At 36.5% G+C, this 22,356-nt stretch overlaps 1 protein-coding gene across 2 annotated transcripts in view; it reads left to right on the plus strand.

The window, feature by feature from the left end:
- Positions 1-11,391, plus strand: part of BEND6 (BEN domain containing 6) — a 62,881-nt gene extending 51,490 nt beyond the window's left edge. For both annotated transcript variants that reach the window (XM_047859429.1, XM_047859430.1), the window contains 4 exons: positions 896-1,116; positions 3,154-3,346; positions 4,202-4,338; positions 10,740-11,391. In XM_047859429.1, the coding sequence (XP_047715385.1) occupies positions 896-1,116; positions 3,154-3,346; positions 4,202-4,329 (542 nt within the window). In that variant the 3' untranslated portion in view covers positions 4,330-4,338; positions 10,740-11,391. The remainder of the gene's footprint in view (positions 1-895; positions 1,117-3,153; positions 3,347-4,201; positions 4,339-10,739) is intronic.
- Positions 11,392-22,356: the final 10,965 nt, after the last annotated feature.

The following is a 22,356-nucleotide window of genomic DNA, read 5'->3' on the forward strand; positions in this document are numbered from 1 at the left end:
GTTATTTGTCCTTAGGAAACAAACTAGATATAACAACAGGGAAGACCATTTTACATGGAGACATGATCACCTTTGAATGTGTAAGTTTCCATTTAAAAAGGAACAAAGAGAACATTCAGCTGATTACCAAAATTCATCTTTAATATGTGAAAACATAGTTTTGAATTATGGCAATAGATTTTTATTAATTTGATGAAATTTGACTCCTTGGAAAACCACACACAAGCATCATTGAAATGTTATTTTAATAAATTTAAATAGAAATGGTTTATTTTACTGGTCACTTAAATTGGCCTGATATATTGGGAAGGTGATTGGTAATAGAATCAGCAATGTCTCCAAATGAGATTTAAAACTTCCAGATAATACTATTAACGATTAGAAAAAAAGAATCAACTCTTTAATTCATTTTCATTATTTTATAATTCATTTAGTTACTTTAGTTATGAAGTAATGCATATATATTTTTTTAAGATTATTTATTTATTTATTTATGAGAGAGAGAAGGGAGAGACAGAGAATCCTAAGCTGGCTCCACACTGTCAACACAGAGCCCAACATGGGGCTTGAACCCACAAACCATGAGATCATGACCTGGGCCAAAATCAAGAATCAGACGCTTAACTGACTTACTCACCCAGGCACCCCCAATAACCAAATATTTTTAAATTGATTTACCATTATTAAGCCATTGTTAAATTAAATAATAAAAAGTGAGTATGTCCCAATTACTTTTCTTGCCATGCTTAGTTTCTAAAAGTAGAAAATGTTAACAATTTGTCCCACCTATTTCTATACACGCAATATAATATACGTATACCACAATAAAAAATAAGAATACATGCCCCTGTTATTAAAAGTATTTGTAAACTGTTACTCTTTCTTGCCATTTTAGTGTTACCACAGGCAGTCACCCAGTTTGAAGAATTGGTTGGTATGGCAGAGGCCCTACTTAAGGGTGGAGGAACTATGTCTACATCTGCGTCCACCCTCTGGAGAGCAACAAACAACTCCTCACCAGATTCATTTGCCTCAACATGCAGTAATTCTAATTCTAATTCCAGTTCACCAATTTCCTTGAAGGCTGAAGAAGAGCATCATACTGATGAGAAACAGGTGAGTTGGAATACTCGCCCTTTCTTTTTCTGGGATATAGTAAATACAAAAGTTAAAAGAAGACTACAAAATGATGGAGCTCCTGGCTGGCTCGGTCCGTGGTCCATGGACTTGGTTTGAGTACCATGTTGGGTATAGAGATTACTCAAAAATTAAATCTAAAAAAAGAAAAAGACTACAAAATAATCATTGTTTTATCAGATAACTTTAGGTAACTTTAGGTCATGACCATAACACTGCAATTACATAAAACAATTTTTTTACAATAAATCAAAACAACATTTGTTTCACAAATATCCAATTTAGAAAACTAAAGTCAAATTGTGGTCAATGATGAGGTTATTAAACTGGAAAACTCTTTTTTTTAAGTTTATGTATTTATTTTGAGAGAGAGAGAAATGCAAGTGAGGGAGGAGCAGAGAGAGAGAATCCCAAGCAGGCTCCAATGCTGTCAGCACAGAGCTGGATCCAGGGCTTGAACTCACAAACCATGAGATCATGGTTTGAGCCAAAGGCAAATGCTTAACCGACTGAGCCAACCAGAAAACTCTTAAACCAGTGATAGGTAACTTTGCATTAAGGATTACAAAATTACATCATTGGGAGAAGGTAAATTTCAGCCTCTGCATGCTGAATAAACATAGTTCTTTTCCTACTTCCCTAATTTCTCTTCATCAAGTAACAGAAGCTGAAAAGACAGAGTTTCATTAGAATGAGGTATCAGCTTTGAAAATATGCCTTCCAGAGCAATAATTAAATACTACCAATCTAACATTGAGAATATTTGAATCTTGGTATATCAGTTTCTTTTTGCTATATAACAGAAGACCACAAACTTTGTGATTTGTAATAATACAAATGCATTATCTCAGAGTCCTATAGGTCAGAAGTGTGGTAAAATCAAGGAGTCAGCAGGTGCATTCCTTTCTGGAGGCTCTATGGAAGAATCTGTTTCCTGCTCATCTAGGTTATCATAGAATTCAGTTTCTTGTGGTTGTTGAACTGGGTTCCCGTTTTCTTGCTGACTATACACTGGAGTCCATTCCCACTTCTACAGGCAACCATATTCCTTGGTTTGTGGTCCATTCCACCATGACAGGCAAAGCCTCTCTCACTCTTCCACTCTGTTCTCCTTCTTCTGCATTTTTTTCTTAATATTTATTTATTTATATTTGAGAGGTGGGGGGAGCATCAGAGAGAGAGAGAAAGAGAGAATCCCAAGCAGGCTCCGCACTGTCAGCGCATGACCTGAACCGAAATCAAGAGTTGGACGTTTAACCAACTGAGCCACCCAGGTGCCCCCTGCATCTTTTTTCTGATCCACTCTTCTGCCTCCCTCTTCTTCATCTAAGTGCTCTGTGATAAAATTAGGTCCATCTGTATAATCCAGGATACTTTTCTCATCTCAAGGTAGTTAACTTTAATCACGCCTACAAAGTTGTTTTTCCCTTATAAGGTAACATATTCACAGACTCCAGGGATGGGGGTATCTTCAGTGGGCCATTATTCTGCCTACCACATTTAGTAGGAGGTGTTGGGGATGGGACTCATTCTTAAACCATCAAATCCAGATCACATACAAGAATTTGTATGTACTCTGGGACAAACACTACATAAATATTGGGAGTTATATCAAGGATAACATTGAACTTGAACCCCTGAAATGTAAAATACATATTAAAAGTAAATTCATCACCAGGGTGCCTGTGTGGCTCAATCGGTTGAGTGTCTGACTTCCGCTAGGGTCATGATCTCACAGTCCGTGAGTTCGAGCCCCTTGTCGGGCACTGTGCTGACAGCTCAGAGCCTGGAGCCTGCTTCAGATTCTGTGTCTCCCTCTCTCTCTGCCCCTCCCCTGCTCGTGTTCTGTCTCTGAAAAATGAATAAACCTTAAAAAAAATTTTTTTTAAAGTAAATTCATCACCTTAAAGAACGTTAATTGTGTTTTCTAGTGTGTCTTAACTCAATCAGTAATATATTTCTGCAGATACTTTCCTTTTCTTTGTTCAGGTTCAATCATTATTTTGTATTTTTTAGTTCAAGATTGAAAAATGGCAGATTGCCCGTTGTAACAAGAGCAAGCCTCAGAAGTTTATTAATGATTTAATGCAAGTACTTTACACGAACGAATACATGGCCACACACAGCCTGACGGGCGCAAAGTCCTCTACTTCGAGGGACAAAGCTGTAAAACCAGCTATGAATCAGAATGAAGTTCAAGAAATCATAGGTGATAATATAATTGTAGTACATTGTCACATTAATTTGAAATTCTTTTATCATTCCAAGTTAAGTCATTGTTTCATGGTCTTTTTGTTGTTTATTTTTCTATGAAAGGAAAATCTCAAGATAGCCTAAACCTCTTATTAAATATGGTATATTTTGCAGAAAAAATTTATATTAAAGCAGTCATTAAAATGAAACTAAATCTTATTTCAGTGACATGTTTGAAGTTTTTAAATTCATAGCTTTAGAAAAATGCTTTTCAAAATCCTTTCAAACAAAATTTCAAGTAGCAGTTTATATCTTATTTTCTGTTTCTTGGTTGTAAATCCCTTATCTTTTATGCTAGAAAAATAGAGGCTAATTTCCTATTTATGGTTTTTAAGTTAATGAATCTCCTCAAATATAATAATCTAGATTACCAAATAATTTTTTTTTTGCAAATATCAAACAAATTTAGGAAATCACTGAATCTGAGCTCTCTGTATTTTAATATACCATTTCTTAGCTACAAAAGGATCAGTCAGAATCTAGTTGTTTCAACTGTTTGCTGGGAATGGATAAAAACAAATTCCTAACATTGTGGAGCAAGGGGATCTAGAGTTAAGAGCAAGTAGCAAGGTTAAAGTTGAGTGGTACCATAGGAAGACATAGACCTTCCATATCTCTTGCTTTGCTTTGAAAACCCTGCCTATATACTCATCTATTTAAATATCTCATGGGTGTTTGGGCTGCCTTTGCAAAGTGGAGACAAAAGTATAATGTGAATTGTTTGATGTTTTATCTCAGTTCATACCTTATGATGCAAAGGCCTCAAAAAGTGTTTTTGTGTATTTGTTGTTGTTGTTGTTGTTGTTTACAGGAGTCACAAAACAGCTATTTCCCAACACAGATGATGTTTCAATTAGGAGAATGATAGGGCAAAAGCTAAACAACTGTACCAAGAAGCCAAATTTAAGCAAAAATCTGAACTCTCAGGATATTAAGTAGATCCTTTTGGTAAGTCTGCTCAATCTTCACAATCCTCTCAATGGGGCCAAAAGATGTAATACTTTTATCCCTGGAGTAGCATTCCGTGAACACTCTTCTAGAGAATACTAGTGGCCTGTGAAACACTAATAGGTATTCGTGGGGGTGAAGGTGAAGATGGGGAAGGGGATTTCAATTTGGGAAATGCTAAGTTCAGATACAGATTTTCCTTTCCCAGAGCTTCTCCGCATATTTTATACTCTTTAAAATGCCCAAGTGCACCAGAAATCTCTAAAATAGAGATAAAGTATGAGAGGTTTTCAAATGTGTTTTACTGAGAAACTTTTCTTTCTTTTTTTTTCACAGAATGTATGTTAACTTATGAGTGGGGGTAGAAAGGAGCCAGAGGAGGGACACTTGATAATTTAAGAATTGTTTCTCTAGAACAGGGGAGACACAGACCCCAGGGAGATCTCTGAGGTACATCAATGGGACTGAACTTACAACTCCAAACAGTGGTTCATGCACCAACTCCTGGCTGGAAGTCCTGAAGGGTCCCTTCTGCCATCCTTCCTTCTGCTTCTCGCTGTCTTTAAATCTTTAAATCAGTTGTTATAGTTTTTATTTGTTTGATAAGGATTTTTACCAAGATGTTTCTACTATACTAAGAGAAAGAATTATTGCTAGTGAGTTTTGAGGGAAATACACTTCATGATCAGGCCCTGCCCTTAGGCAAAACTGTTCAAGTGGAATTTTGTGTTTGCTTTAGCAACCCAGTGTCCCAGCTGGTTCACTTGTGCTCAGCTTTCCTCTCCATTATTTTGATGGAAAATATGTGGGGAAAAAATGCACTATTATGTTTTTAATATTTTTTGATAAACAGGTGTATGGGAAATACATGAGGGCGGGTTTTTCTTCCATTTTCTTGACTTCTATCTTTGACTTTGACTTTACTTGTTCTCTGCCTAACTCGAGCTACCTTTGACACCATTTTATTTTGCCTTTATTTTCTGTCCGTGTTTTAAATGGGATTTGGGCCATGTGTAATGCAGTAATTCTCCCCACCTATCCTCCACCCTGACTACTACCCCCAACGCCTTTGATGGCCCCTTACTATTTTGCTATATATAACTGAAGCCTCACTCTGATGAAGGTCAACAATAGTTTCTCTTCCTTAAAAACAAAACAAAACAAAACAAAACAAAACAAACAAAAAACCACTTATAACGACTGCAGGGGGTTCCTTCCCTTGGCTCATCCATACTGGTAGAATGACTTACAGATTTATAAAAGATAGGATATTTGTATTCTGATGAAAAATTTCAGTAGGCTGTGAATCCCACAACTTCCCAGTTGGGAAATAATTGCTTAAATGAGCCCTTAGAACTGCTTGTTTTGACATGAGGCTACCCAGGTATCCAAGTAGCTAAGTTCCCTTGCTAAATGCCATGTAACCAGAACTCCAAGGGTCTGCTATATAGGGCTACCTTTTGGAGCACACAATTATATTTCAGAGCTGTGCATAGTATTTCAATATCCCAACTTCTGCCTTTTTAATGCCTCAGCCTGCCAAGGGTAGGCACAAAACTCAACTCTGACTATCAGTCAGCAAAGTGTTAAAGAAATTAAAGCTAAAAGGGTTTTATATCAATTTTGCTTGTACTCGCAACTCAGTAGTACTGTTATTAATCACCTGACTATGGCAATGATTAAAATAGAAAAAAGGAACAAATCTTTTGCTAAGAACACAGCATGTTCTGGTGCCTTCTGGGCCTGAGCCTCACTTTGTTGACAACTTGCTTGGAATGGAAATGTGCATATTTTGAATCAGAGGTGGAGATTAACCCTAGAATGGAAAAAATTTTTTTAATTGGCAGGTATCTTTCATTTGAAGTATAGCTAAATCCAAATTAATTGGCAGGTAATTAATTTAATTGGCAGGTATCTTTCATTTGAAGTATAGCTAAATCTAAATCATTTCAAAAGGCCTGAGAAAACATGCTGGGAAAGACAGGGTCATATCGAACTTAATTTAGCCATGTTTCATGAATAAGTCTGATATAGCACCATCTAGTGGAATGCTGCTATGTTTTTCTCTTCTTGGTCATTTAACAGGAAGGAGCCTGAAGATGACTGCACTTACTCAGGCAAACCATACTCCCTCCTCATCCCACCCCCAAAAGTATTCTTTGGAAAAATAACTTTCTTTGCATTACTATTAGCAAGGCAATATGCACTGCAAAATCATGTAGACTTCCACAAATTCCTGTGCATCCACAAAGCCCAGCAACCCCCACCCACGGGCCCTGTGGTAGACCATGCCCTCCACCCAGTGCAAGGTTGCCACTGGTGGCTTGGATTTGAAACAACTGTTTCCCAGATAAGATTAATTTCTGAGAGGATAGGTCCTAAATTCCACCGTTCTTCCATTTTTATCTATTCTCTCTCTCTCCTATGACTGCCCTCAAGTTGCCTGCAGCTTATGCTTTGCCAAGAGCTTTATGTTGCCAACCTTTCTGGCCTCCCTCCATTTTTTTTTCTTATAGGAACTGAGGCAAATAAGAATTACAGAATATTAGCATATCGCCTCTATAACATCCCACTAAATGGTCAAACAGCCTTCTCCTGAAATTTCCAAAGCTACCTCAGCCTGTATAATCTCCACAATAACATTACATATGCATTTATTATTACTTAAAGATGATCCAATATAGCAGTGCTCAAATAGGATGGGACGGATTTTTGTCCCCTGCCTCCCAGCTAGGAGATACTTGAAAATGTCTGGAGATATACATCATTGTCACAACTGGATGATACTACTGGCATCTAGTGGACAGAGCCACAGATGCTGCTAACCATCCTACAAAGCACAGGACAGTCCCCCTCACGACAAAGTATTACCTAACCCAAAATGTGAATTGTGCCAATATTAAGAAATCCTGGTCTAAAATGATTTCTTTACTTTGCAGATAAAGAAACTAAAGCCAAAATGAAGTTAAGTGAATTGCCAAGATGATCTGATTAGTAACTATTAGAAAGGCAACACGAACATATAGTTCTTTGTATTTTTTGAAGAACCTTTTCTTAATCATTTTTTAAATTTGAGTGTAGACACAAAATGTTACATTACAGGTGTACAACATAGCAATTCAACAAGTTTATATATTATGCTATGCTCACCCTAAGGGTAGCTACCCTCTGTAACCATATGACACTATCACAATACCATTGACTATATTCCTTATGCTGTGCCTTTTATTTCCATATTTATTCATTCCATAACTGGAAGCCTGTATCTCCCAATCCGCTTCACCCATTTTGCCCATTCCCCCCAGTCTCCCCTCTGGCAACCATCAGTTTGTTCTCTGTATTTGCAGGTATAATTCTGCTTTTGTTTATTCTTTTTATCTTAAGATTCCACATATGAGAGAAATCATATGGTATTTGTGTTTCTCAGCCTGACTCATTTCTCTTAGCAAAATATTCTCTAGGTCCATCCATGTTGTCACAAATGGCATGATTTCATCCTTTTATGGCTGCATAATACTCCTGTGTGTGTGTGTGTGTGTGTGCGCACGTGCGCGCGCGCGCGCGCACACACACACACACACACACACACACACACACACACTATATCTTCCTTATCCATTAGTCTATTGGGCTTTTAGGTTGCTTCCATATCTTGGCTATTGCAAATAATGCTTCAGTAAACACAGAGGAACATATATCTTTCCAAATTACTATTTTACTTACCCAGCAGTAAGATTATTAGATCATATGGTATCTGTTTTTTATTTTTTGAGGAAACTCCATACTGTTCTTCACAGTGGCCGTACCAATTTACATTCCCACCAATGGCGTGTGAGGCTTACTTTTCCTCCACATCCTTGCCAATGCTTGTTTTTCTGGTGTTTTTGATTTTAGTCATTCTGACATGTGTAAGATAATGAATGTCTCACCGTGGCTTTGATTTGCATTTCTCTGATGATTAAATGATGTTGAGAATCTTTTCATGTGCTTATTGACCATCTGTATATCTTCTTTGGAAAATTGTCCATTCAGGTCCTCTGCCCATTTTTTTAAGTGGATTGTTTGGGTTTTGTTTTGGTTTGGTTTGGTTTTTGATGTTGAGTTGTATCAGTTCTTTATATATTTTAGATATTAATCCTTTATCAGATATGTCATTTGCAAATATCTTCTCCCATTCAGTACGTTGCCTTTTTGTTTTTGTTGATGGCTTACTTCCCTGTGCAAAAGCTTTTTATTTTGAAGTAGTACTATAGTCCTTTGTATTTCTTATTGCACTAGTCATAGTTCTCCAGAGAAACAGAACCAATAGGATGCATATAAAGAGACATTTGAAGGAATTGGCACACACAATTGTGAGGTGTGGTGAGTCTGGAATCTGCAAGACAGGCTAGCAGGCTAGAGACCCAGGAAGAGTTGATGTTGCAGTCTTGAGTTCAAAGGCAGTGTGAAGGCAGAATTCCTCCTTCCCCAAAAAACTTCAGCCTTTTCTCTTAAGGCTTACAACTTACTAGGTGAAACCCACCCATATCATGGAGGATAATCTGCTTTACTGAAAATCTACTGCTTTAAATGTTAATCCCATCTAAAAAATACCTTTATGGCAACATCTGGACTGGTGTTTGGCCAAACAACTGGGTATCATAGGCTAGCCAAGTTTACATATAAAATTATATGTTTTAGGGTCAGAAAGTCTGGTTTTGAAGACTGTTCCTCTTCTTAATAAATGTGTGGCCTTTGGAAAGTCACTTGAACTCTCTAAATATCAATTTATACAGGGATAATACTACTACCTACCTAGGAATGGATTCAGGATTTATGGGACCTAAGGCTTAATAGTATTTGGAGAACTCACTTTAAGAAATACAAAATTATGAATACACAATCAGCTAAAATTCCACAGAGGCTCCACATCCAAAATGGGGCTCAAACTTATGACCTCGAGATCAAGAGTTGCATGCTCTACTGACTGACCCAGCCAGACGCCCCAATATGACACACTGTTTAAAAGTTAACAAATTTCTCAAATATCACATAATGTAGGGGAAATTATATAATATTTTGCTAACAGCTCTATAATACTTTCATCCTACTTTTTTTGAGTTGCATACATGTTGATTGCCTCTTCATTTGACAAGTTTATAATAGCCTTTTCTACAGAAAGAATAAAAAAATAATTTGGCTATCCTCTAGTATAGTAGATTAAATATGTATTTTTTTTCTTTTTGACATTTTTAAGAGTTTTCTTTCAAATTCTTAACTCTTTTGTAGCAATATAAATTTTAGGATTGTTGTCAAATTTGGGGAAACCTCTGTTAAATTTCTATGATACCTGAGCTATAAGATTTCAGGGCATTTCAAGCTTTCTATGGAGTGAGTCCTCTTAGACATTCTTTGAATTGACCATAGTCATATTTTTGCTAAAGGATACTACAAACTGGAATGGCCACCATTAATATAACTACAAATCAGAGACATGACAAAGCACAAAAGGATATCCCAGTCAATCCGTGGTAAAATCCCAGAAATACCCACTGCCACCCCATGGTTACAATCAGAGAGAAAATATGGCTAAGGGGCAGTTGAAAGGGAAAGGCAGTGGTCTCAACTGATTATAGTCGAAATATCTAACTTTTGCAAATTTAACAAAAATAAATAAACATGTGGGGCGCCTGGGTGGCACAGTCGGTTAAGCGTCCGACTTCAGCCAGGTCACCATCTCGCGGTCTGTGAGTTCGAGCCCCGCGTCGGGCTCTGGCCTGATGGCTCAGAGCCTGGAGCCTGTTTCCGATTCTGTGTCTCCCTCTCTCTCTGCCCCTCCCCCGTTCATGCTCTGTCTCTCTCTGTCCCAAAAATAAATAAACGTTGAAAAAAATAAAAATAAAAAAATAAATAAATAAATAAACATGTGAACATATTGGAAGGCACTCATGCAAGCAATCTTTATTAACTTTATAGTAATTCTGCCTCTAACCTAGCTCATTTGGTTTTTGTGACTTTTGAAAGAGGTAAACCAGATTTGGGGAATTGCCTGCTATTTAAGCAGTCAATAAATGTTACTGAAGAATGACAAACAGAATTGGTGATAATTTTTTTAGGATGATTGATGGGTATGTGGGGATGGTTCATTTTACTTTGTGGATTTGAAATTTTACCCAATACAAAGATTTTTTTAAGTCATTTGAGATAAAAATATATGTAAAATATTTTAACTGTTGTCTATGCTGGAATTTCTCTGAATAGATGATAAAATAATTTCTAAGTCACGTCAGTAGTAATAGTTCCTATTAACAATTTGTATTTTTAGGCAAAAATTTATAGTAGGCACAATAACTCATACAACTGTTAAAAGCACTGTAAGAACTCTAACATAAATTTGTTTTTTTGAAATTTGCTTTCTCTAGGTATTGTAGGTATCTGAAATAAAACATCTTCAGTTTTGAATCTAACATTGGATTTTGTTGGAGAATCTGCAACCTCCCTGGCAGTGAGCACAGAGAGACATGGTGACAGGCTGGGAGATGTCTGGAATATCGCTGGCTCTCGATGGAGCAACAAGCTTGCTGAAGAAGCTGCATGTAGATTCCACCATAAATATCAGTGATGCATCAAACCAGAGAATTTCTAGTAGTCAAATAAGCATGCAATATGATTTCTTGGAAATATGCATTTTCCTGTCCCCAAACGCTTCTCTGCACAGCTAACTTAACACAATAGAGCTCTTACCACAGCAACAAAAACTTCAACCCCTACGATTTGTCATTGTCCTAAATAATCAGTCACTGTACATTTATTATAGCCAACGACTTCCCAGTTTAGTGTTTGGATCTTTAGCAAAAGCGCATGCTTGGAAAAGTAAATAGTAAATAATCAATGTACCTGAATGTGAGGACAGCAAAGTTGGTCTAAAATTTGATGATCATATCTAACCAAGTAATGGTGTTTTCACAATGAAGTTACAGGGTTATTCTTCCCTGTTACCTAAAAATGTATAAAACAGGAATCTGAAAAAAGTGAAAGCAACAAGACCTTTTTATTTTATTTTATTATTTTTTTTTAAATTTTTTAACGTTTATTTATTTTTGAGACAGAGAGAGACAGAGCATGAATGGGGGAGGGTCAGAGAGAGAGGGAGACACAGAATCTGAAACAGGCTCCAGCCTCTGAGCGGTCAGCACAGAGCCCGACGCGGGGCTCGAACTCACGGAGTGTGAGGTCGTGACCTAAGCCGAAGTCGGCCGCTTAACCGACTGAGCCACCCAGGTGCCCCAAGACCTTTTTATTTTAATATGAAACTATTCCACTGCACTCCTAGGAAAGAAAGAAACCCAAGTTTTTGTGACTGTTGAAACAATGTATTGATTTCAGAAAAATTTTTCTGTTTGTTTACATGCTTCTAACTTTTTATTGCCCAAAGTATATTAAATACAGATGTGTAATATAAAACATAAACATCATCTAAAATATCCTATATAAGATATTACATCATATATATTTGGTTGGTTTTATTGCTACACTCCTTAGTTTTAACTGGTTTGATTCCATAGTATCAGTAGAAAAAAGAATTGAAAACAAAATCATATGGGATGGATAATCACACAAAAAGAAAAATACCATTTTTTAAATGAATGAAAGATAAAACATTCTTCATCAAGAGGCTTCTACTTTGATGTCAGGTTGTCACACATGACAACTTTGCAATGACAAGCCATGCTTCTTCAGTGTACAAGGTCATGTTTAAAGTTGGAAAAGAGGATGCATATAATAGTTGGAAAGTTCAGAGTTGTGGACCCAGGGAACATTCCATAATGCTGCTTGATAAAAATGTGGTCGTACAAAATAAATATGATAAAGGAAATAACTTATGTTAACGTTTGCTACTTTTACTTAAATATAAATAAATCCCATTGAAAACATAAAAAGTATTTGCTTGTTTCTTATTAATGTATAAAATCCAGGGAAAAAATCTTTTTCTGGGCTGATTTTCTGTTGTCTTCCTACATGGAGATGATAGTTTCCTTAAGATTTTTACCTAGTAGATGGAACACTAAAAAAGAAAAAAAAGAAAAAAAGAAAAAGAAGAAAAGAAAAAAAAAAGATTTTTACCTTGTAATGGAACGTGTGGTCAGTGTCTTCATCTGTTCTATGACATCATTTTCCTGTAAATGTCTTTGATGCATTTGTAATTTTTGTAGCTCTTTTCACATTTTCTCTTACACAATCGTTGTGCTGATGTCCTGCCATAGCCTTTCTTCAACATTAATTTATAATGACATGGTTTTTCCTGGTCCGGCTATTTGCAGGTGAGTGCATGGATGGTGGAGGGGCCAGGGTTCCCTGCCAGGCGTCAGACCGTTCAGAAGCCCTCTCTTCGCAGTCACAGAGACCACAGATTCCAGCCAGCATGGCTCCTCTGACAAGATATTGTGTAGCCCTCCTCCCTTTGGTCCTCTGACCCAAGCTGAGTCTGAAAGGATTTCTGTTCCCAGCCCTGCATTCCCAGGCCCTTCACCAGCAGCAGCAAACAGGACAGAGCCCTTGCACTTACCGATGAGCCCTTGACCTTCATGGAGTAAGATTCTGCTGGATCTTTCTGAGATGTGCTGTTAGGAGCCCTCTCAGAGAGATACTCTGTGCATTTTCTCTGCATCCCAACTTGTGACTTCTGCTGAAGCTCAGCTTACGTTACCCCTCAGTTATTAGATTTATAGGCTATAGCGTTTGCATTTCTGGATGAGTTTCTCCTTTCAGGAAGTATGCTTTGCTGCTACTTTCTGAGGCCTGCTACTCATAAGGGGCCTTGACATTGTCCTTGCATTTTCTGCACAATTTAACCTTTAATAGCAACTTTTAAGTCCTTGGTTTCTGCAGGTATCATCCATTGCCTGTTTTGCTAAAAATAGCAAGACAGGGCACCTGGGTGGCTCAGTTGGTTAAGCAACTTGGTTTCAGCTAGGGTCACGATCTGGCAGCTTGGGAGTTCGAGCCCTGCATTGGGCTCCGCACTGACAGCGCAGAGCCTGCTTAGGATTCCCTCTCCCTCCTTCTCTGCCCATCCCCTGCGTGCACATGCTCATATGCTCTTTCTCTCTTTCTCTCAAAATAAATAAACAAGCTTAAAAAAAAAAATAGCAGGACAGGGTGTTGTGCAGGTGTTGGTTTTTTCCCTCCTTGTTGCTTTGATTTCTTACAGTAAGGAAAAGGTAAATAAGGCTTACTTGGATGTTCTTACCAGAGTTACATCCATTGTTGCCACTGTAGGATTGCTGGAAGAATTAAATTCATCAAGTTAAATCTGAATCAGATTAACAACAAATTTTTTAGTATATCCTTTGCAATATTTAAGATATACTTACACTAAATACTCATCCGTCTTAAATTCAAATTTAACTAGATGTCCTTTATTTTTATTTGCCAAATCTGGCAGCCTTAGCCTATCAAGAGCATAATGGGATCCTAATTCTCATTCTTTTATTCATGATATGCTTTCCCATCTTCTCTGAGGTTCTTTTGACCTTGTCTTTCCCTGATACATTAAAATTTTATGGAAATGTCTTGTTCTCCATCTCTTTTTATTCATTGTTCAGGAAACATGCTTGTCCTTTTCAATATGGATACCTCTAGCTTTTAATTCTGGGAAATATATATAGGACATATATAATTAATATAATATTAATAATTAATATAAACACAATTATAAAATATAAATTTATATATTTATATATTTATAAATTATAAAGTATATATTTATACATAAAATATAAAGTATACTTAAGTATATATGATACAATATCTATATTATTTATATTATATTAAATACTGTTACACAAACTCTCAGTGTCCCAGATGGTCCTGGCTATAATAATTCTATTAATGATGGTGGAGATAACACGTTTCTCCCTTCTTCCACCCAAATTCTTCCTTACATTGCTGTCCTTTGGGATTTATTAATTTTTTAAACATCCTTTTTTATTTTAATTTTTTTAATGTTTATTTATTTTTGAGAGAGAGAGACAGAACATTAGCAGGGGTGGTGCAGAGAGAGAGGGAGACACAGAATCCGAAGCAGGCATCAGGCTCTGAGCTGTCAGCACAGAGCCCCTGACTCAGGGCTCAAACCCACAAACTGTGAGATCATGACTTGAGCCGAAGTCGGATGCTTAACCGACTGAGCCATCCAGGCACCCGTAAGTATTCTTTTTAGGAAAGAATCAGGAGAAAAGTGAAATATAATAACTATTCTTTTTCACAAATTTCTTGATTATTCTCATAATAGTCATAAATTTCTTCCTCTAGATGATTTTTAAAATACTTCTGTCAACTTTCCACTCTCAAAAACAGAAAGGCTGAAATTTTTATTGGGATTATATTTATATACTTACATTTATTTTTTCCGTATAGTTCCTACACATATTTTTAAAAAATTTTTCTAAGACTTTACTTAATTTCACTTGTTAGTTAACATATAGTGTAGTATATGTTACTTAAGTCAGTTAACATATAGTGTAGTATTGGTTTCATGAGTAGAATTTAGTGATTCATCACTTACATATAACACCCAGTGCTCATCACAACAAATGCTCTGCTTAATGCCCATCACCCATTTAGCCCATCTCCCACTCTCCTCCCCTCCAGCAACCCTCAGTTTTTTCTCTGTATTTTAAGAGTCTCTACAGTCTGCCTCCCTCTCTGTTTCTATCTTACTTTTCTTTCCCTTCTTCTATGTTCATCTGTTTTGTTTCTTAAAATCCATGTATGATTAAAATCGTATGGTATTTGTCTTTCTCTGACGGACTTATTTCACTTAGCATAGCAAACCCTAGTTCTATCCACGTTGTTGCAAATGGCAAGATTTCATTCTTTTTGATTGCTGAGTATATTTCATTGTACATATATGTACCACATCTTCTTTACCCATTCATCAGTTCAAGGACATTTGGGCTCTTTCCATAATTTAGCTACTGTTGATAGTGCTGCTATAAACAGAGGGGTGCATGTGCCCCTTCAAATCATTAATTTTGTATCCTTTGGATAAATACAAATCCTTTGCTAGGTTGTAGAATAGCTCTATTTTTAACTTTTTGAGAAAACTACATACTGTTTTTCAGAGTGGCTGCCCCAGTTTGCATTCCCACCAAAAGTGTAAGAAGTTTCCCCTTTCTCCACATCCTCACCAACATCTGTTGTTTCCTAAGTTGTTAATTTTACCATACAGTTGTGGGTCCATTTCTGGGTTCTCTATTGATCTATGTTCCATTGATCTATGTGTCTGTTTTTGTGATAGTACCATACTGTCTTGATGATTACAGCTTTGTAATACAGCTTGAAGTCCGAAATTGTGACTTTGGTTTTCTTTTTCAACATTACTTTGGCTATTTGGTGTCTTTTCTGTTTCCATACAAATTTTAGCATTGTTTGTTTTAGCTCTGTGAAAAATGCTGGTGTTACTTTGATAGGGATTGCACTGAATGTGTAGATTGCTTTGTGTAGTGTAGACATTTTAACAATATTTGTTCTTCCAACCCATGAGCATGGAATGCTCATTTCTTTGTGTCTTCAATTTCTTTCATAAGTTTTCTATAGTTTTACTTCTTTGGTTAGGTTTATTCCTAGGTATCTTATGGTTCTGAGCACAATTGTAAATGATATTGATTCCTCGTTTTCTCTTTCTCCTACTTCATTATCGGTGGATAGAAATGCCACAGATTTCTGTACATTGATTTTATATCCTGTGACTTTGCTGAATTCATGTATTGGTTCCAGCAATTTTTTGGTGGAGTCTTTCAGATTTTCCACATATCATGTCATCTGCAAAGAGTGAAAGCTGGACTTCTTCCTTGCTGATTTGAATGCCTTTTATTTCTTACTGTTTCCTGATTGCTGAGGCTAGGACTTCCAGGACTATGTTGAACAACAATGGTGAGAGTGGCCAACACTGTCGTGTTCCTGATCTTAGGGGAAAGGCTTTCAGTTTCCCCCACTGAGGAGGATATTAGCTGTGGGTGATCTTACACATATTTCAAGGCCTAGATATTGTATTTCATACAATGTTAAGTAATATAAGTGATAATAGGCATTTTCATCTTATCTTTCAGTTAGTCTCTGACAACATGTTAGGGGATGGATGCTATCTATCTTCTTATAGTTCAGTTTGCATCTCTCTATTCATATATGTATAAGGGGACATCTGTATTACTTCTCTTGTAAACAGTCTTTCATAGTTAACTTACTTAAAATCTCAAGTCATTAAAAGCTAGAAGGGATCATGGAGTCTCTTGTCATTTTACAGATGTGGAAGTTAATCCAGAAGTTAAGGGCCCAAGTATTGTGTTTCAGAAACATAAGTTTACCAGATTCATTACCTCCAGATAAGTGTGGTCAGCCTATGCAGGAAAATCCAAAGTGAGGGAAAAGATAAATTAAGAGAATGAGAAATGAGTTTATAACCCCCTTGTAACATCTTAACTCATAAACCACTATAACTGACCCAAATCTCAAGTGAAACCTTAGGATATATTTCCCCACAGTTAAAAAAAAAAAAAATCTGGCTTTGAACCCTGAACCAATCAGCAAATAACTTCTTTTTCCAATCTTCCTATTCTAACCAGCTCCCTACTTTACAAAACACCCACTACAAGCACTTGATCCAAGCATTAATATACATGTATGTATGTATGTATTTTGCCCTAGAAGAAAAGACATTTACTCTGCTCTGTACACACCTAATAGTCATTTTATTTAAGTTTATTTATTTATTTTGGGAGAGAGAGAGAGTGCATTCGTGCGAGCAGGGGTTGGGGGGAGAGAGAGAGGGAGAGAAGGAATCCCAAGCAGGCTCCACACTGTCAGCATGGAGCCCAACGCCGGGCTTGATGTTACAAACTGTGAGATCACAACTTGAGCCAAAATTAAGAGTTGGTTGCTTAACCAACTGACTGAGCCACCCAGGCACCCCGCAATACTCATTTTAAAAGTCCTCCCTGACCTTCCCAGATTAACATGATTCTAAACTGTGCCTATGGGGCATTCTGTCTTACTGCAGAAAGCTAAATGTACTTGGTTTATTAAGACACGGGCAGGTCACTGATGTTCTTCTGTTGTAGAGTTTTAACAATCTGAAGGTGCTGCCTAGATTCTGTTGAGATCCCTGTTTCCACACTCCTTGATATGGCAAGAGGGGGCAAATTTGAGAATCTTTGGGTCTGCACCCATTCAAATTCACTTGACCCATAATAATGAAGTAAGTTTCACACTGAATGAAGCTCTGAGCTTTATTAAGCTCTTTGGCACTAAATTTATTTTTGATTCCCAGGACTAAGAATAAAACTTTGGGTTCTGTTTTGTTATCCTTTGTCCTTTTGTTAAAAGTGGCCTGTATTTTTTACTCCTGTTTAATTTTTGCTTTTGTTTTGGTTTGTCTCTATGAAGTCTATAGACAGAAAACAGGCATATATTTGGTAAGCCCACCATTCAAATTACTTGTGGAGAATAAAGAATAAAAAAAAAACAAAACATCATTATACTGGAATCCTTTGAACAAACTTGGTTTAGGTCATCTTTCAAAACTTTGTAAGAACACTCCTTAGTCTTATCTTTGTGCTTCTGAGAACTGCCTTGATTATTTTCAACGCCTGAACTGGGACCAGAGGTTTTCATGCATAGTGGTAATGACAGCAAGCCATTAGTTAGGATATGGAGACACAGAAACCATAAACAATGCTTCATCCAGGTCAGTTCTCATGGGGTTCTCTGCCTCTCCATTACATCACTACAGTTCTTACTCACCATGCCATCTTTTCAAATGGCACAATTTCACTAAGAATAATCAAGAACGACAGTGGCATCTTGGGGGAATCTTTAATTATGACTGATTGTCCTTTTCGGAGGGACTTAGAACAATAAGGGGACAAAATACCTAACCAAGAAGGTCGGCCTTCTTTGATTGCCATCAGAAAGAATCAGAGCTTAGTCTTGACAATAGAATTGCTTCCCAAAAGAGTCTATGGCTAAAGCTAATGAAAAAATGTGAAAAATTTAGTATTGTTTCACTCTTGGGAATTCCCTATTCATCTTGTGTCCTTTCTCTACTCCATTATACAATCTCCCTTCCTTTTTTTAAATTCAAGTATAATTGACTACAGTGTCATATTAGTTTCAGATGTACAATATAATGATTAAACAATTCCTTTTTTTTAAGATTTTATTATTTTTTAAGTAATCTCTACATCCAGCGTGGGGCTCAAACTTGTAACCCCCAGATCAAGAGACACATGCTCTACTGACTGAGCCAGCCAGGCATCTGTAAACAATTCTATTCACATACACAATCTCTCTTCTTTTTATGTTCCACCTACCATTTAAACACACAAAGGTCATCTCCTTTCCCACCTGAACTTGTAATTGTAAAGTTGAAATTTTCACTTAAAATTATCAAGAGTAGATTTTGAACCAAGACGAAGGCAGATGTGAAAGCCATATTTAAAGAATTTCTAAAACCTCAGGAAAAATTAGATACATTTAAGAAGGAATTCTGAGTGCTCCTATCTACTCAAAATCTCAATCTTCTTGATTTAAACTAATTAGTGCATTTATTAATATGCCCCAAGGAAAAAAACACTTGATTACAAAAAATGAATTGGAGAATGCCAGAAAATGACCTAAGTGTTCTGAAAAACTATAGAACTGAAGAATACTTAAAAATGCTGTAGTAATCAGGAGCACACCTGGCTGGCTCAGTCAGAAGAACATGCAACTCTTGATCTCAGGATTGTGAGTTCAAGCCCTTTGTTGGGTATAGAGACTACTTAAATAAAAAGGGGCGCCTGGGTGGCTCAGTCGGTTGAGCGGCCAACTTCAGCTCAGGTCATGATCTCGTGGTCCGTGAGTTTGAGCCCTGCGTCGGGCTCTGCGCTGACAGCTGATAGCCTGGAGCCTGTTTCAGATTCTGTGTGTCTCTCTCTCTGACCCTCCCCCCTTCATGCTCTGTCTCTGTCTGAAAAATCAATAAACATTAAAAAAATTTTTTTTAAATAAATAAACACTTTTTCAAAAATCTTTTTTAAAAATGCAGGAGTAATTACATTAATCTTCTTAAGGCTATATCTCAAATCCGCCCAATTTCTAGAATTGAGTAGAAATTGATCCAGTCCTGTAAACAAAGGTAAGAAGAATCCAATGAGGATATAAAGTATCACCCAGTAAGAATTTTTAGGCAGTATTCTGGAACGGATATATAGATGTTTCCACACCATGTCCATCTTCTTTAGAAATGGATCAAAATGTGAATTTTTAAGTTAGCTGTGTAAACAAAAGATTGTGTGGTAAATCATCCCTTGATCCAAGCTACAACAAATGTCAGAATCTTTTGTAAATGTTCCAGTGACAATGAGTACACCTAACACCCAGATCTTGGTTAAATACCATTTCCCACCAAAGGAAAAGGGGCTTCTTATAGAAATGGCTGATTCCAGGGCAGGGGCAGAGAAGGTACCAAATGTACTTGGAACATGGTATGTTATGCCAGAAAGTAAGGGACTGCTCAAAGAATGATGGCCATGTGAGGCTGCAAAAGGGACTACAACTGGCCAAATGTGGGACAAACTGGCATCAAAATAAATTAGGACTGTAATGGATTATAACCCATTGAATAAAACAGAAATCCATGAATCCATAATGATAATAAATCAAAAAGTAAGGGAGACGGGAAGACCCTTTATTATATAGCAGAATGCCAATTAAAAATATGGGAAGGGTGGTAGAGTTGGAAAATTACTATTTACAACTATAATAGTAAATATTGATCAGGCAAGATTGAAGTGTTAAGTTTCATGAGAAAAGGGTATTTGCATATTCTCAGTGAATTATCCCACAGATTGATTATACACTGCAAGGAGAAAAATCTAACTATGCAGTAGAAAAAAATAGAAGAAAGTGGACAATACTTTCACCAGATGATTATCACCAATAATTTTCATCATCAATAAGGGGCAGATGGATATCATGTGTCTCTGAATGTGATTCCCTAAAAGCAACACAAGATCATGTATGTAGTATTCTGGTCAGAGACATAACCTGCATGTGATCATGAGGAAACACTGACAAACTTAAACTGAGGAATATTCTATAAAATAATGGCCCATATTCTTCAAAAATATCAATGTCATGAAAAAAAGAAAGGTTGAGAAACTGTTCAAAATTAAAGAAGAATAAACAGATATAAAAATTAAAATTAAAAAAGGAAATCCTGCCATTTACAACAGCATGGATATACCAGGAGGACATTATGCTAAGCTAAATAAGCCAAACACAGAAAGATACTGCACGATTTCATGTGTGAAATGTAAAAAAGCTGAACTCAAGGAATCAGAGAGCAGAATGGTGATTACCAGGGACTGTGGGGATGAGGGAAACGGAGAGATGTTGGTCCAAGAGTACAAACTTTCAGTTATGAATAAGTTCTGGAGACCTAGTGTATAGCGTGGTGACTATAATAATAATGTATTATATACTTGAAATTTGCTGAGAGTAGATCCTTTTTTTTTTTAAGTAAGCTCCATGTCCAATGTGGGGCGTGGATTTGCGACCCCAAGATCAAGAGTTACACGTTGTACCAACTGAGCCAGCCACGTGCCCCAGGATAGTAGATGTCAGGTGTTCTCACTACACAGACACAAAAATGGTAACTATTTTTGTGATGGATGTATTAATTAACTTAATTGCGGCAATCATTTCACAATGTATAATAATATCAAAACATCATGTACATGTAAATATACACAGTTTTATTTGTTTACCATACCTCAATAAAGCTAGGGAAAAAATTGCTTTATTTCTATAATAGCAATGAACAATCAAAAATCATAACCCATTGAATAAAAATAGAAATCTATGAATCATGATAATGGATAGATATATCAAAAAGTAGGGGAGTAGGGAAGACCTTTTTTATAGTAGAATGACTACTGAAAATGTGAAGGGTAAAATTTCTAGAAGGAAATAAAGATGAAAATGTTTGTAACTTTGTTTAGGCAAAGATTTCTTAGATATACCACCAAAAGCATGATCAAGAAAAGCAAAAAATTGGCAAATTAAACTCAATCAAAAGTAAAACTTCTCTTTGAAAGACAATTTTAAGAAATGGAAAGTCAAGCCACAGACTGGAAGAAAATATTTGGAAATCACATATGTGTTAAAGGACTTGATTCCAGAATAAATAAACAACTCTTAAAATTCAATAACAAGAAAATAATTTACAGGGTGGGCAGAAGATCTTAACAGACAAGACTGATGAAGATACATGGATGGCAAATGAATGCATAAAAAGATTTTCAACATTATTAGTAATTAGGTTAATACAAATTAAAATCACAATGGGATATCACTACATACCTATTAGAATATCTAAAATGGAAAAGACTATCCACGCAACAATTACTGAATTGAAAGGCATAACCATATTTGGGCTCCAGCCACATAATCACTGCCTGTTTTCCAAGAATGTAACTAAATGACTCCCACCTGCAACCTTTCAAAGTACTTGTTCCACTGAAATCCCACCAGCACATTAAAGAAATTGTTTAAATGCAAATCTCTCCTAGACTTTTAAGAGATTTAAAAATGGTTAATTTACATACAGCTTTTGAGTCTATCATCTTGGCAGATGTTTCTTTTTCTCAATTTTCATCTGCAAGTCCCAAATTAGCTGGTACAAATGCACCTGCAGTTTTAGTCCACTTTGTGGAAATGCAAACAGATTCATCAAATACTAGCTAGGATGTAAGTAATCAAACACCATGTTCTCCTTTAGACCAGCAAAAACAAGCCTTCAAATGAGAAAGTAAATATCTGCTGGGCATAAATAACAGACATAGATAAAGTCAGCTGAAAAATTAACAGACAGTATTTCTCCCAAAGAAATACTGCACTTGTAGAATCAAGGTGACCTTGGTGACTACTATCTTATTTACACAATGAGAAAATTTGTTCCCAAACTCATAGAGTAACAACATTGTTGTTTGAAAA

The sequence above is a fragment of the Prionailurus viverrinus genome, chromosome B2 (genome assembly GCF_022837055.1).
Source record: "Prionailurus viverrinus isolate Anna chromosome B2, UM_Priviv_1.0, whole genome shotgun sequence".
Classification (NCBI taxonomy): domain Eukaryota; kingdom Metazoa; phylum Chordata; class Mammalia; order Carnivora; family Felidae; genus Prionailurus; species Prionailurus viverrinus.